The 15,299-nt window shown below is 38.2% G+C and overlaps 1 protein-coding gene across 7 annotated transcripts; it reads right to left on the reverse strand.

Annotated features, from left to right (window-relative positions):
- Positions 1-142: 142 nt before the first annotated feature.
- Positions 143-14,161, reverse strand: LOC131430959 (uncharacterized). 7 transcript variants are annotated; one of them, XM_058596279.1, is made up of 6 exons: positions 14,032-14,161; positions 13,744-13,974; positions 12,976-13,657; positions 11,548-12,906; positions 9,572-11,363; positions 143-2,981 (listed from the first exon to the last, which is right to left on the reverse strand). In XM_058596279.1, the coding sequence occupies exons 2-5, from the start codon at positions 13,798-13,800 to the stop codon at positions 9,583-9,585; spliced, it is 3,879 nt and encodes a 1,292-aa protein (XP_058452262.1). In that variant the 5' UTR covers positions 13,801-13,974; positions 14,032-14,161; the 3' UTR covers positions 143-2,981; positions 9,572-9,582. The 7 variants fall into 7 exon arrangements, with proteins under 7 accessions (XP_058452262.1, XP_058452267.1, XP_058452266.1 ...); XM_058596284.1 differs by having other exon boundaries at positions 9,583-11,363; positions 13,744-14,161; XM_058596283.1 differs by having other exon boundaries at positions 9,578-11,363; positions 13,744-14,161.
- Between the last annotated feature and the right edge of the window lie 1,138 nt (positions 14,162-15,299).

A 15,299-nucleotide genomic window follows, 5' to 3' on the forward strand; every position in this document is an offset into this window, starting at 1 on the left:
GGCGTCTGTTTAGCGGTTTAAATTGAACTATAACTATTGAACATAACTAGATATATTCGGTGAAAGCATTTTTAAAGAGTTAGCTGAGCAAACGATGTGATACATGGCTGTCATCTACACTAGTTATCGGTAGAAGGACACATTTTTCTTTTCAATTTATATTTATACCTCAATGTAATTTTTTTACCAACATCCACGTGCATTACAAGATAACCCAAACTAAGATATCGCGCGTTCAGCAATCACGTACTTCTAGTCATGTTCTCTCTAAACAACTCATTCTGGTTTCCTAAGTTACACTTAGTCTAATCTATAATTAAAATTAATTGAAGTACGGACACTTATCACTCGGAATTAAAATACTAATACTTCGGGAAATATCAGCTACCTCATCAACGAAAAAGTATAGTATAAAATCAGTGTTATTTGAAATTTAGCATTTTTCGGATGTTTAAATGTTTGTTTGTTTGTTTGTTTGATGCAACAGTATTGCTTATTTTAAAGATGCCCTCACATTCTAATTACTAGAACAAATAATCGATGCAACGTATGTTCTGATATACAACTGTGAGGTCTAAGACTACGATCCGGTTGGAATTTTTTCTTTCCGTAATTAGGAACCATGCCTGAGAACAAGGAAAGAACTAAATTTCATTAAACGAATCACACTTGTGTTTGTTAGTCGATTTTGTGCAATCGGCAGTCTTTTGATGGAAAAAATTTAAAAATATGGATTCACGATGACTTTTCTACCATAATAGTTCTTGACATGAAATAAGGTATTGTTCTTTAGTAAGTATGTATACTCAGGACGTCGACTTATCGTTTTCTTTACCAAAATTGAAATACACCAAGCTTAAACAATGATAAGTGCCAAATATTCTTTTCGTTAGTTTGCTCACTAGGAGCATCCTTTTAATATACTACATAGGATTGCAAAATGTTATATCTTACTGGAATGATTAGATTGTTCGTCAACATGGATCTTTTTTCACATGTTTAGCTAATAAAAGCGACGATTAATTGTTAAGCGAGGCGGTGCTATTGTTTGGATTGTGACATCATATTAGAATTCTGTTTACTCCATCTCAACGTTCTAATTTTGAATATCGGTCAAAATTTTATCACTTTCATCATTAGCTTTCAATTTTCAAAATGAATAATAATTGGCGAAGTATTGGCAAAATTAGCGAGAAGTTTAAATTCATGATTTTCCAATTCAAATAATACTGAAGCCCTTATTTCTTTTATTTTCTAGTAAGTAGGTAAAGGTTTCTTATACATGATTTTGATTAGCCATACATATCAATGTCAAACATGTGACAATCTCACAGGATAAATTGAACCAAAAATCTATTTTTGTAAATGTGAGGACTATCATATTTATTAACGAAAAAAAAGCTCTTATCTTTTCGCAGAGTACGAGTACTGCACTCCAAAGCTACACAGAGATGTTCATAGCAATACTCTAGAATCATGGGAGTGTACATTGTGACAATTCTACCAGGGTTTACAAAAATAAATTTGGAACTTGCCTGTCCAAATCCTATCTAATATATCATCAATTGTTTGGAAACTACCAAATGTAAATATCCTTTGTTCTTGTTTCTACTCTAAAGAGGCAAGTTTAACGATTTTCAGCTTAAACTGCGTAACTGTTAATTTTCACTGTAGGCTTGATGTTAAATTTAGACATTACTGCTTTATGTATGTCTGTGCTTTGCGTTCGTAGATATTGCCAAAAGTGAATAATTTCGATAGAAAAAGATGTAGATTATAGCCGTCAATGGCGAGACAGGTTCTATTTAATAATTACAGATATTGCAGATGGAAATTTTATAATAACCAGAAATCGATTTCCTGAATGTTGAAACATATACAACACCTATTTTGAAGAATTGTAGACCGCCTAATTAACAAAATTATATGTTCATAGAACGTATTGAAAAATCTCTACTATGAACTATGCTATCGGGTGGTGTGTTTCTTCTTCTTTCCAAACGTAATACTATAACCTCAATTTCAGAAACTTTCATTTGTTAAATACCACTTGTTTAAGGGTCTCGATGTTTCTACTATCACACCGTTGACGGCTCTATCCTAAGCAAGTTGAGCAAGATTAGGTTTGTTATAAAAAATTAGTATTAGACTGCATTACGAAACATCCAACCGCTGAAATCATACAACCTCGATATACTAATTTATCAATTCTAAACATAATCGCAATTCAATTTCGTGCGCATACGATATTTCCCGGAACATGGGGTAAACATGCGATCAGGGATAGCACAGATCATTTTTTATTCGAGGTTAGAATAATGTCAAACATGTAACGATTATACTGATTAAAGTTGGAAAGACAATCGCCCCTATTCTGAATAACGACGTATTGATTTTTCGATCGAATGTGGTACGATCGAATCATAGCTACCTTTGATTTTGATAGCGTTATTGGGAATACAAATGAAATACGAGGGAAAAAACGATACGACGTTATTCAGAATAAGGGCGAATAGAATATGCCATTGAATCTACTTCGCATGTTGAATCTAAGTGGCACTACAGATTGCTAGTACATTGATCAATTTAATCCTGTCGATCTTTAAAATTTATGAAATATCGATACACACATAAAACAAGTTGAAAAATTTCATTTTTTCACAGCATTGTTAACTTGCGATAACTTCTTTTTCTTTCTAATACTATACTGTTCATGGTACTCCCTTCTTTCTGCCCATTTGACGAAATCTCCTATCCACAAGAAGCTGTCATTCGATAATTGTCAGTACGACTGATCGTAAAATCAGTATTCCTACATAACCGAGTAAATGAAGCGAAAATAAATTCAATGAAAAACCCCATTGGAAGTCCCATTTTCACTGTCAGAACATTTTCATTCATGAGATCACTTATCTGATGTATACTGACTATCTGTACTAATCTTGAATCCTGAGTCCTAGTAATCCCATTTATTGTTGTTCCTGAAATACAAATCGTTTGAGAATTCAGGGCATCTTCATGATGTGCTATGACAATGGAATAAAAAGGTTTTTTTTTTGATAATGATAGTGTTTCTAAAATTCGCTATTCGCTCTTCACACTAAATGGAATTATGAAAATCAAATCTGAATAAATTACGAATTTAGAATTTTCATATTTCCGGGTTTAGAGATGCAGGATTTCATAAATATTCACGCTAGTCTGCGATAGTTGTTCTTTCCATTCTTCTCCACAGCCAAATGTTTAGTGTACAGAATCATTGCATGTGACTAGTGCTACGTCTCCATTGACACAAAGAACCCGATTGGATGTCCTACACGATCATGGGGAATGGCCGTTGGAAGAAGCAGGGCTGACATTATGCATCTCGGAACGAATCTCTAGACCGCGAAATTTGCTATCGCATTTAACCAAGTGATCGTGATCATAACTTTGTGGTTGTTTATGTACAATCCATCGCCCACCATACTAACAGATCGGCGGAAACTTCGTATCGTTTCTATGAGAGGGCGCCACTAGAATTACATCCATACCATTTACAGTTAGTACCAACCTTCAAAAGATACGTGTATAAATTTGACAGCTGTCTGATTATTAGTTTGTGAGATATTGCATTTTGAGTGAAGCTACTTTTGCTATTGTGAAAAAAATGAAAAAAAAGGAATTTCGTGTGTTGATGAAACACTACTTTTTGATGAAAAAAAGTGCCGCCGATACCAAAAAATGGCTTGATGAGTGTTATCCAGACTCTGCACCGGGCGAAGCAACAATTCGTAAGTGGTTTGCAAAATTTCGTACTGGTCATATGAGCACCGAAGACGATGAACGCAGTGGACGTCCAAAAGAGGCTGTTACCGATGAAAACGTGAAAAAAATCCACAAAATGATTTTCAATGACCGTAAAGTGAAGTTGATCGAGATAGCTGACACCCTAAAGATATCAAAGGAACGTGTTGGACATATTATTCACGAATATTTGGATACGAGAAAGCTTTGTGCAAAATGGGTGCCGCGAGAGCTCACAATCGATCAAAAACAACAACGAATTGATGATTCTGAGCAGTGTTTGGAGCTGTTATATCGAAATAAAACCGATTTTTTTCGTCGATATATAACAATGGACGAAACATGGCTCCATCACTTCACTCCGGAGTCCAATCGACAGTCAGCTGAGTGGACTGCACGCGATGAACCGAACCCAAAGCGTGGAAAGACTCAACAATCGGCCGGTAAGGTTATGGCGTCTGCATTTTGGGATTCGCATGGTATAATTTTCATCGGCTACCTTGAAAAGGGAAAAACCATCAACAGTGACTATTATATAGCGTTATTAGAGCGTTTGAAGGACGAAATTTCAAAAAAACGGCCTCATTTGAAGAAGAAAAAAGTTTTGTTTCGTCAAGACAATGCACCGTGTCACAAGTCGATGAAAACCATGCTGAAATTGAACGAATTGGGCTTCGAATTGCTCCCTCATCAACCGTATTCCCCAGATTTGGCCCCCAGTGACTTTTTCCTGTTCTCAGACCTCAAGAGAATGCTCGCTGGTAAAAAATTTAGAAGCAATGAAGAGGTAATCGCTGAAACTGAGGCCTATTTTGAGGCATAATACAAATCGTACTACAAAAATGGTATCGAAAAGTTGGAAGATCGGTATAATCGCTGTATCGCCTCTGATTGCATTTATGTTGAATAATAAAAACGTATTTTGGCAAAAAAATGTGTGTTTCTATTAAACGATACGAACTTTTCAGCCGAACTGTTATATTAGTTTCTGAAGTGATAACTCACTCTATGGTGAACTGTCTGACTCCTGACCACTAAGTCATATTTTTATTTGGCATCAGCCACCTGAATATAGATATTCACAGAGACAAAAATTATTATTTCTTTCAAAGTTGAATATTTTTCAAATGTTTTGTAATTTTTCATTCCTTAAAAATATGCACAGTCGTAAATTAAAATGAACACAATTCACGCAATCGTACAAACGGTTAGATCGCTGGTTTGCTTGCAATTGACCGCTGCCCCCAAAGACATTTAAATTAATTTTGTTGCAAAATGAAAATTCGAGATTTGGCGGAAATTGAAGTTTCTTCATTCAACCAGGATTGATTTCTCCTCGACTACGATTCTATATGTATTCGTATTTGAGATAATCCGTATTTTGTACTAACTAGGATCCGAACATACAATATTTTCTGCGAACTTTGTTCATTTGAACGCTTTGCTAGCAAAATTAATATCAACGTCCGACACCGTGCTCTTCGTAACAGGGCATTTCTTCGACTTCCTCTACGACGTACCAACTATGTTGCTAACAATGATGTTAACTTCAATCTATTACGATGTTTAACTTCAATCTATTACGTATATACACTCAAATCTCTTTTTATACGAATTTTTAACATATGTCATTTCTTTTTATGCAACGATCGTATCCCCCGCATAAAAAAAGACTTGAGTGTTAGTCGAAATTATCATTAGGACCATATTGTGTCTGTTGATTATAGCTAAATAAATGAATAAATCTATTGATAAGAATCTTATTTATGCAATAATTATTGCGACTACGATTATGTCCACACTTGAGAAAAAATTTTTCACGGAATTGATTTTGCACTTAGCAACAGGGGTTTGATCAAACATGATATAGAAACCAAGTTCAAAACTGACTCGATTCTCAGTTCAACAACGTTAAAACTAGGTTCGAAACTAGCTTCAAACAAACGATTTGACAGCAGTTGGAGTGGAAACTAGGTTAGGTTTGGCATCAAGCGAAAACAACAATAGTAAATGTGTATAGTACCTTGATATAGTAGAATTCAACAGTGGAAAAATATTATTTTCGTGAATTTATTCTACTAAACGCTCATGTGATAAATTATAGGAAGAAAAACTAATGTTAAAGATTGAACAACTTACATATAAACAACACATCAGTTACATTATAGCTAAAGCTTTCCGAAATCTAATGTCGTTTTCGTTTTTAAATTGCACTACTCCGGTGCAGTGCGGTGCAGTAATGGAGATGACTAAAAACTTCATATATGTGTAATATTTAATATCTCTTTGCAGTTCGCTTGGTAGTTCTTATCGGGATTAGGAACGAATTGTCGCGCGTCCTAATAATAGCAAACATCTTCATTGATAGGATTGATTTAGACTTTATCGTGCAACTTCGAGCTCTATGTGACAATGCCTTTGTTCGATTTCGGTTGATATTGGTTTGTACAGTACATCTGTTTACGGACGTAAGCGGTGAACGATCCTTCATTCCCGAGTCAAAGATTAGCTCACCCACTGACAAAGAACAGGAATGAGCGAAGAGAAAAAATTGTTGCCAACAGAAAATATCTGTATAAAATGTTCAAAGCGACGTATGTAACAATGAGAGATTTTCTTTGTTTACTTTCTCTTTCGATTATTGCGAAATATTCCTGCTTTTTTCGGTAATTTCTCCAGAGCAGATTAAAAGATGATAGATTTAGTTATTATTATCGGTAAATGATTGGAGAGAAGGATTGCTAAGAGTGCCATAGTAATCAAAAGAGAAAGTAAACAAAGAGAATCTCTCATTGCTACATACGTCGTTTTGAACATTTTATACAGATTTGTAATTTCCGCCAACTTCCTTTCATGATTAGTCTTGTATAGAGTAACACGCGTTTTTCTTTCTCTTAAAAAGGCACATGTCCGAGTTAGAAAATCCTCAAAGTTCTCATCGTGATTTATTCGCCGTTCCGTCGGAAACGACTTAGTTTCGTAAAGTAAACGTGCTCGCCGTCGGGCAACATTTGGTCCTTCAATCCGGATAGCAGCGAATTCGCGACTATGGAAGTGCTGCTGAATAAACGAAACATCGCCATCGAAAGGCTGAAACGGGAACACGCGAATGCAAGAAGCTTGTGCTCACAAGACCCTTCGGCGAATGAAATTAAAGATCGCCTGCAGAAACTGGTGGATATGAAGGAGAACTTTGACCACATTCAATCCGAAATCGAGGAGCAATCTAACCCGGTTGATTTGTCATCTGTGCTAAACGTTCGGTCTGATTTCGAGAAAATCTATTATGCGACGAAAAAATTGTATGTTCCGATGTTGAATGAGGAACAAGAAATCGGTAGTGATCAGACTGTTACGGATACTAGTAGTGGTTTAAAAGAAGCAGTAAGAGTGTTACACGAAACACAAAGGGCGTTGCTGACCAGACAAGCTGCAGCTTCAACATCTGTGGAGGAGTTGGCTGTCGAATGCACTCAAGTTGCAACTTCTGATGTCACATTTAGAAGGAGAAGCGAAAAGTCTTGTGAGTAGTTATACTGTCACCGATGCTAACTATAAACAAGTATGGGATACCCTGGTCGAGCATTACAACAAGCTGTTTCGTCGCTTGTTCAGGAATTCTGCGACCAGCCGGTAATCAAGTTGTCAAACCTGGCAAATCTGCGAAAGCTCGTATCCACTTCCGATGAAGTCATACGCCAGCTAAAAGCTATGGGAGAACAACACGAGCCGAGAGATCCCTGGCTCATCCACTTAATTATCAAGAAGCTGGATGACGGACTGCGATCTCAATGGGCACAGTATAGCGTTGACACCGAAAATTCAACGTTCGACGATCTGATGAAGTTCCTGAAACGCAAATGCGATACGTTCGAGACCTGTGCTGCTTTCGGTAGTAGACTATCGTACGATAATACAAAGCGTGAAGTTATGAAGGAGGAAAGGAAATACCCACCAATCAAGAAAGAAATCAAAAGCATGAAGGTTGCAGAACTCAGGTTTATCCTACAACATGCGGCATTCGGTGATTCTACCGAAGACACATCGGTACACATACTTGCTTATCCAGCAACAGCATCTGCAAAATCCACACGGTGGGCCAACGTTGGTGATTGCTTCACTAAATCAACGATACTGGGTTCTCAGTTGCCATACAGCAGTATCATCCGTGATCAACAACTGTGTTCGTTGTACTCATTGGAAAGCCAAAACTGCACAGCAGCTGATGGGTAGTTTGCCTGCAGTCAGATCGTCAGGAGGACGTGCTTGTTGGGGTGGACTACGCCGGACCTGTCACCATACGAATCAATCTTCTGAGATCGTCAAAAACAGTTAAGGACTAGGTAGCTGTCTTTGTGTGCCTAGCGACAAAAGCCATCCACTTGGAAGGAGTAACCGATCTGACGTCAAATGTTTTCATTTCTGCTTTGAAACGTTTTTGTGGACGTCGTGGATTACCATCTCAGCTGTGGTCAGATAACGGGACTAATTTCGTTAGTGCGGATCGAATGCTACGAGAAAATCTTCAGAAGTTAAACTTTAATACAGAGATTGATCGTCATCTCAGCCGTTGCGGAGGTAAATGGAGATTCATCACATCCAGCGCTCCTCACATGGGAAGAAGAGCATGAAGAAACACTTTCGCACCGTGGTTGGAACACAGGTTCTTACATTCGAAGATCTAACGACATTGCTCGTAGAAATTGAAACTTGTTTAAATTCCCGCCCTCTTTGCGCACTCACTAATTCTACAGATTCCTGCGAAGCATTGACGCCAGGACACTTTGTCATTGAACTTGATACCAGAGCCGAATACAAGCCATGTGCCAGAAAATCGATTGGATCGATATCAACGACTTCGTCAGTATACTGCTGAAATCTGGGAGCGTTGGAGATCTGAATATCTCGCAACCCTTCAGCCGAGAAATAAATGGAGGACGATACAGGAGAACATCAAAATCGGAGACTTTGTGCTGGTCAAGGCGGACAATACACCGCCAGCCTTTTGGGAGCTTGCTCGTGTGGTAGCAGTCCATCCAGATGCTAACGGGATTGTACGCAACGTCACACTTTGGCGGGCTCAAACTCAATATCAACGTCCCATACATAAGCTGGTTGTGTTACCCTGCAATTGAGGCTATCGCCTCAAGGCCGGCGCGGTGTTTACGGACGTAAGCGGTGAACGATCTTTCATTCCCGAGTCAAAGATTGGCTCACCCCCTGACAAAGAGCAGGAATGAGCGAAGAGAAAAAAATATTGCCAACAGAAAATATCATTTGTAATTTCCGACAACTTCCTTTCATTAGTCTTAAATTAAACATGTATAGAGTAAAACCCGTTTTTCTTTCTCTTAAAAAGGCACATGTCCGAGTTAGAAAATCCTCAAAGTTCTCATCGTGATTTAATCGCCGTTCCGTCGGAAACGACTTAGTTTCGTAAAGTAAACGTGCTCGCCGTCGAGCAACAACATCCAAGCGTGTATGATTTTAATTAGTCACGAAACAAAATACAAACTTTCTGAATATTACCAGGAATAATCATTAGGATCGCATCATCGGGATCCAGCTGATTGTGAATAAATAAATTATAAAAGATTCTAGTCATTTTATTTCCACCCGAAAAACGTTTCAAAGTTGTCGACGACGACTTTTGAAATGAAGAACATATTGAGGAGGAAATGTGAGGAACGGGATGTGTTGTGTTACAGAAGGTATGAAATGTTGGGCTGCGTATTTAATGAACGATCATTAAAGACATTTAAAAAAACATTTCAGTAAAACTTACCACTACCTTACCTACGCCGTAAACATCACACCGCTAGTGGTATTTCGCCTGGGGTGTGATGCACTATTCCCGTGCGTAGCAGAAGTAGTTCCTAGGCGCCCATACATACTACTACTCATACTGGCACTACCAGCGCTGTTCCTTTGTTGCTGCTGCTGATGATACAACCTTCGATACTCGGCAAACATTTGCCGTGCTTGGTTGAGAACTCGCACCACATTATGTTTTCTCACCATCTTATCGAAATGCATCGCCATTTCGTTATAATCCATTCCACTCTTCATCACGTAATCTCGGTGTTGTAGCAAAATTGTTAAACATAGGAACATAAGAAACGGATTTCCACCTCCAAATTCGTGCGGTGGAGGCAGAACACCGGCTACTTTCAACGTACCCAAACATTCAGGAACGGCAATATTTGATGCTATATTAACAGAGGGTTGCTGAATGACGAGATCTACCTTTGAGGCTTCGGTTGCTTCTTCAAACGAATTACTAGAGCATGTCATATTGGAGCTCGCTGGAATGTTCAGTGAAGGCTCAAGTGCCAAATTGTCAGTTAGTTCAATCGGATCGATAGAATTTGCATCATAGAATGGATTGTTAGGGTGAAATTTAAAATTGACTGCTAGGGAGCGCTCCGGCAAATCGTCTGAATCTGAATCTGGGAGTACCATTGAATTGCGATTCGAATTACTGTTGGATTGATCACCAACTCGCCGGACTAACCGAATAGGTGTAATAGACTTTTTACCCATAGTTTCTACTATGATTTCACCATCGTATTCCAATTCTGGATGCTCGTCCGGTGTAGTGGCCGTTTGTTCTATGACCGTAGTTGGAGCTCTGACCTGCGACAGCTCACCACCGGTAGATAGTGGACTCTCGCACTGATGAAGTGGATTCTCCCATACAAACACATCAGCGTTAGTGCTTGATGTGCTAATTCTTTTGCTAGTGTCAGCATCGATATCATTTACCTGTTTCGATTTTTGTCGGTACCGCACCACATCAGCATTTTCAATCTCCTTCAGATAACTTATATTATCAATCGATTGTATCTCCATCGCATCAATTGAGCCGTTTTGATCCAATTTTCGATAATTGATTTGTGGAGTTTGAGCAAAACTCGTAATCGATTCTCCACTTTCTGGTGGTGTGTCTAACTCAATACATCCACTCAGTGTGTAAAATCGTTGTTGATTATGAAAATCGGTTCCGAACACGTGACGATCTAGATTCTCCAATTCAAGCCTTAGCTCTCGGGTCATTGAAGTTGTCATTGGGAAGTATTCTTGAGAGTCATCCGGACTGCTACCACCTTGACCTTTCTCTTCTTCGTCATTCTGAGCAGTATCTGGTCCATGTAATGGCTGTGTCGGTGACACTGACACTGAACTGTCGTCTACTATAAAGCTACTATTATCACTGGATCGAGAAATGGCCGCTGTTGAATCTGCCACACCTATGCTGGAGGAATCAGAATCCTCAAACGATGATTTGGTAAGTTTGATAAGAGGTTTTGGCTTCAGTTCGTCGTACTCGATTGTTTCAGTCGAGTCATCATCCATGGTAATTGAGGAACCCGTTGTGAGTGTAGTATTACTTCCAGTCGAATCCAACGATGATGCTAGTCGTTTTGTGATCAGTCTGTCGCTTATTCGGCTTCGATTCATTGCTGCGAAATTCAGGAATTCGTTGAAATTTTTTACTAATCTAGGCTTCGTCCCGTCTTCTCCAGGCTGTGTTGAATTTGCATCAACATCCGACTGATTTCGTGAGGCAAAAATACCTGTTGTTCAGAGAAAATTTGTAAATTCGTGATTAACCTTATAACATGTACTTAAGATATGCATTATTTAAAATACATAAAAACAATAAGTTCACATTATGCTTGATATGTTTTCATTATTTGGAATAGTGATTTTAACAAGCTAGTTAAGCAAAATAACGATTTGACTCATTATTTGACCTACCTTTTTTGCTCGCTGCCAGTTTATCCTTCAAATCTTTAAAATGTCCCCCACCAGTAGTGCTGATATTATTTCGTTGACTCGTCAGTTGTCGTGCAATTAAGCTTCCCGTTCCAGCGGAAAACAAACTCTTAGTGCGACTAACGGGAGATTTACGCACATTGCTATCAATAACTACTGTATGTGATGATGCCGTCTGAGGTTCATTTGCAAGTACGGTATTGTCTTTTGTTGTTGAATCTTCTTTTACTGTATCCGCGTTGTTGGTCAAACTAGAGCTCACTGATGGTGTGCTAACTTCAATGGGTTCCAATGGAGTAGTTGACTCTGGGGAACTATCTAGAAATGGATTTTTGCCGGTTTCCACATGCTGAGGAGAATGGAAAACATTATCACTATCTCCGTCTCCGTCAGCAGTATCACCTTCAACCATTCCGTGGTGGTTGTCTTCTTGGATGTCATCATCTCCTACACTTCGAAATACTCTACACTGTTTAACTAAAGCATTTTTTGTTTCGTCTAAACTTTGATGTTCTTTCATTATAACTTTGTTGGAGTATAATTTGTCACGTGAAATATTTTCGTCCAGACTTAAATTTAATCTTTTCGTAGCGTCTAGTTTCGCAGGTGCGCCACGAATGCTTATTGGATTGGTACTGGAACATAATGAAAGTGCAGAACTTTGTCTTCTCAGGGCACACACTTTAGTGTACGGATTTTCCCGTGGTGTTCTTAGTATAACTTTAGAAGGACTTTTAGGTTGCGCATCTTCTGGAGGAAGAGCCGTGTATTCTTTTTCAAATAGAGCCAATTCTTCTTTGGGTGCCATAGCTGGAAGCGAGCTCCAAAGAACTTCCAACATTCGCAATGAGTCCTCGAAAGCAAATTCTCTTTTCATTTCCAGCAGCAGCCACCGATAACAGAAAAGCAGATCGTCTGCTTGGTGCAATTTTAAATAGGCAAAGAAATCGGAATCGTAGTATTGCAGTGCTTCGGAAAGATGATTGAACTTTAAAGTCATCGCTATTCCATCCAACATAAAATTGCAGCTCATTCTTGTCATGACGGCACAAAAACATATATATGCTTGTGCTTCATCCGCCATAGTAACCAGTAAAGGTGAGGCAATGTCAGACATTCCCTGGCAATAGCTAACCGCTGGATGGTTTAATGCGTAAGTTGTGAGAACATTGAATAGTGACGCAATGTTTTGATTATCATCGCTACCGGCGTAAAATGGATGCAACCGATCAGTGCGAAGAACGTCTTTTCGCACCATACTCGTAACATAGGCCAGTTCGCCTGCGATATTACCCTGTTGAACTGCTGTTCGCCATACGTCACGTAATTTAAAATATTCACCTTCAAGTTTAGAACAGTAAATTCATCATTGAATCGAAAGTAAATTTACTCTATTGTTGACAAACTCACCAGATTTCTTTTTCATGTAATCCATTCGCTCTCTACCAGTCATCCCATCGGGATACACATTGAGTATATGCTTCCAAATAACTCTTCGCAAGCTAGGTTCGATTCCGCCTAAATATATGACCTTCCGAAGTTGCTCTGGCTCAACTATTTGTCCAACAGAATCACAAAACGTTCGGAACTCTGCATCGGAGAGTGGCGGCCGAAGCGTTTGAGTCATCAGCGGATCTTCAGTTAGATTTAAAGCTCGTTGAACCAACGAGAAAGTCTTCTCCATGTGGTTCATGATCAATCCAGGTAGTCTGTTTTGCACATACTTCTGCCCTGCTCCAATGGATTGTTGCAGCGATGCCAACTCTCGAGAAATACCTCCGACATTACCCGACCCATCCCATTCTATCGTTTCTGAAAATGGTTTTATGTCTACTCTTAAATAGAGGCATGGTTCACTCTTTGTTGCAATTGACATATTATGCGCCCGTAAAAATGCTGCATCCAAATCCCAGTCGGAGAGAACGACTAGATAATTTTCTTGACCATTTGGATCCGGTGCCTTACAGCTAATACCGAAGTCAGTCTTCAAATCGAATGCTTTTGCCAAAATAGAGTATAGAACTTCCAAGCTGGTAATCTGCGGATCAACGCTAAATTTACGAGTCTCGGGTGGTACATTTTTCTCACATTTCTGCAATAGATCGTATTATTGACAATAAACTCGACAATATGGCATGCATACTTTGATAACATAGACTTAATATACACACTACTCACCTTCACTTTGACTCGAACTGCTTCCCTATTGTAACCATAAACTGCAGATCCAGACATTGTGTTCCGTGCAAAACTTTTCGATGGTAGTTTTCTTTAACAGATTTTTTCTATCAGACCTATGCTTAGAAAATTCACTTGGTGTTGTCTTTGTGTAAAAACCTTTCCAAGGTACTGTTATTCGAAATCTTCTCTTCTAGCCCAACATAGACTGACCTCTGAGAAGTAGTCATTCTAAAATTGATTAACTTTTCTTAGAAGTCATTTCCCGCTTGTCCTTGGGACACAAACTTTCTAGAACTTAAGAACTGTAGTTAGACATTATTAATAAATTCAATCAGGTTTCTGCAGACAAGTTTCTATCAAACGTCCTCCTACAATATTTTACACTTTCCTATTTTCATTTCAATGTTTCAATGCACAAATTTGACATAAGTGTATTCTTCAAAGGGCCAAATCATTCAAATATATTCATATTCAGCTGACTGTCTAACTGCAGTGACACATAGATAGCGCTGTGACATGTGATGTTTCATAATGAAGCTGTCGGAACAAATACTAAAACAAAATCATTTTCACATCCAAAGGCGATAAAAATAAACTGCGAAAGTGATTAGTACTACTTTTTCTAGTACAAACTAGAAATAAACCTCGAAATAAACATAGAAAATCTTCAAAAATTTGTAAAATTGAAAAAGGATAGTTTTAAATCGATAAAAACTTTTTAAAGAAGAAACCAGGTCCATCAAGAATATTTAACAATAGAACAATCCCTTTTTTAATAGTTTACTTACTATACCAGGGCATTGGAGAAGTAGTATTGGTCCATGTATGTTTTAGTGAAAAAAATGGTTTCGTACTATGAACTCAAATCGATATTACCATCTCAGAACAAAACCATTTTCTTCAATTTATGTAATAACGATTTTGTTACTGACATCTATTTTCATAATTTAACGAACAAAACAACGATAAAAATCACTACTGCCGATATGAAAAATTCAGAATATCATCGTGCTCTCAATTTTATTTTCCATACTGCAGGTAATTATTAATTTTTCATATCGGTAATTGATTTTGAGCAAACATGTCAATATTAATGATATGTTTACGTTTCGGCTAACTCCTGAATGATGTCAATATTAGATAAGAAAAACTGTAACCGTGTAGATGCCTGTGTAACTTTTTCAACCCTGCCTGAAAATATTCAAAAAATTTATCTGGTCTCACTGCTGTCATATCATCTAAACACAACCTCACGATGTAGAATACCCTGGTGATCACGTTTTTCTATGTGTTAGTGCGGTTGTCATTTTATTTTGGAATAACAGAGAGACGTGAAGAAGAAAAAACATAAACAAATGACGTTCCGGGAGTTGCTTTTATGAAAATATTTAGAGTTGGTTCTGTTTGTGAAAATATTGACAGTGAAATGCGGTGTTTTGTTCCGGGATGTTTCAATCGTTTTCATCACCTGCATTTGAAATGCCACCCACAGCACAATCACTCCATTATCCATGATAACTGTAATAGATATCACAGTGCGATCCACCAAATCC

This window comes from Malaya genurostris, chromosome 2 (genome assembly GCF_030247185.1).
Source record: "Malaya genurostris strain Urasoe2022 chromosome 2, Malgen_1.1, whole genome shotgun sequence".
Classification (NCBI taxonomy): Eukaryota; Metazoa; Arthropoda; class Insecta; order Diptera; family Culicidae; genus Malaya; species Malaya genurostris.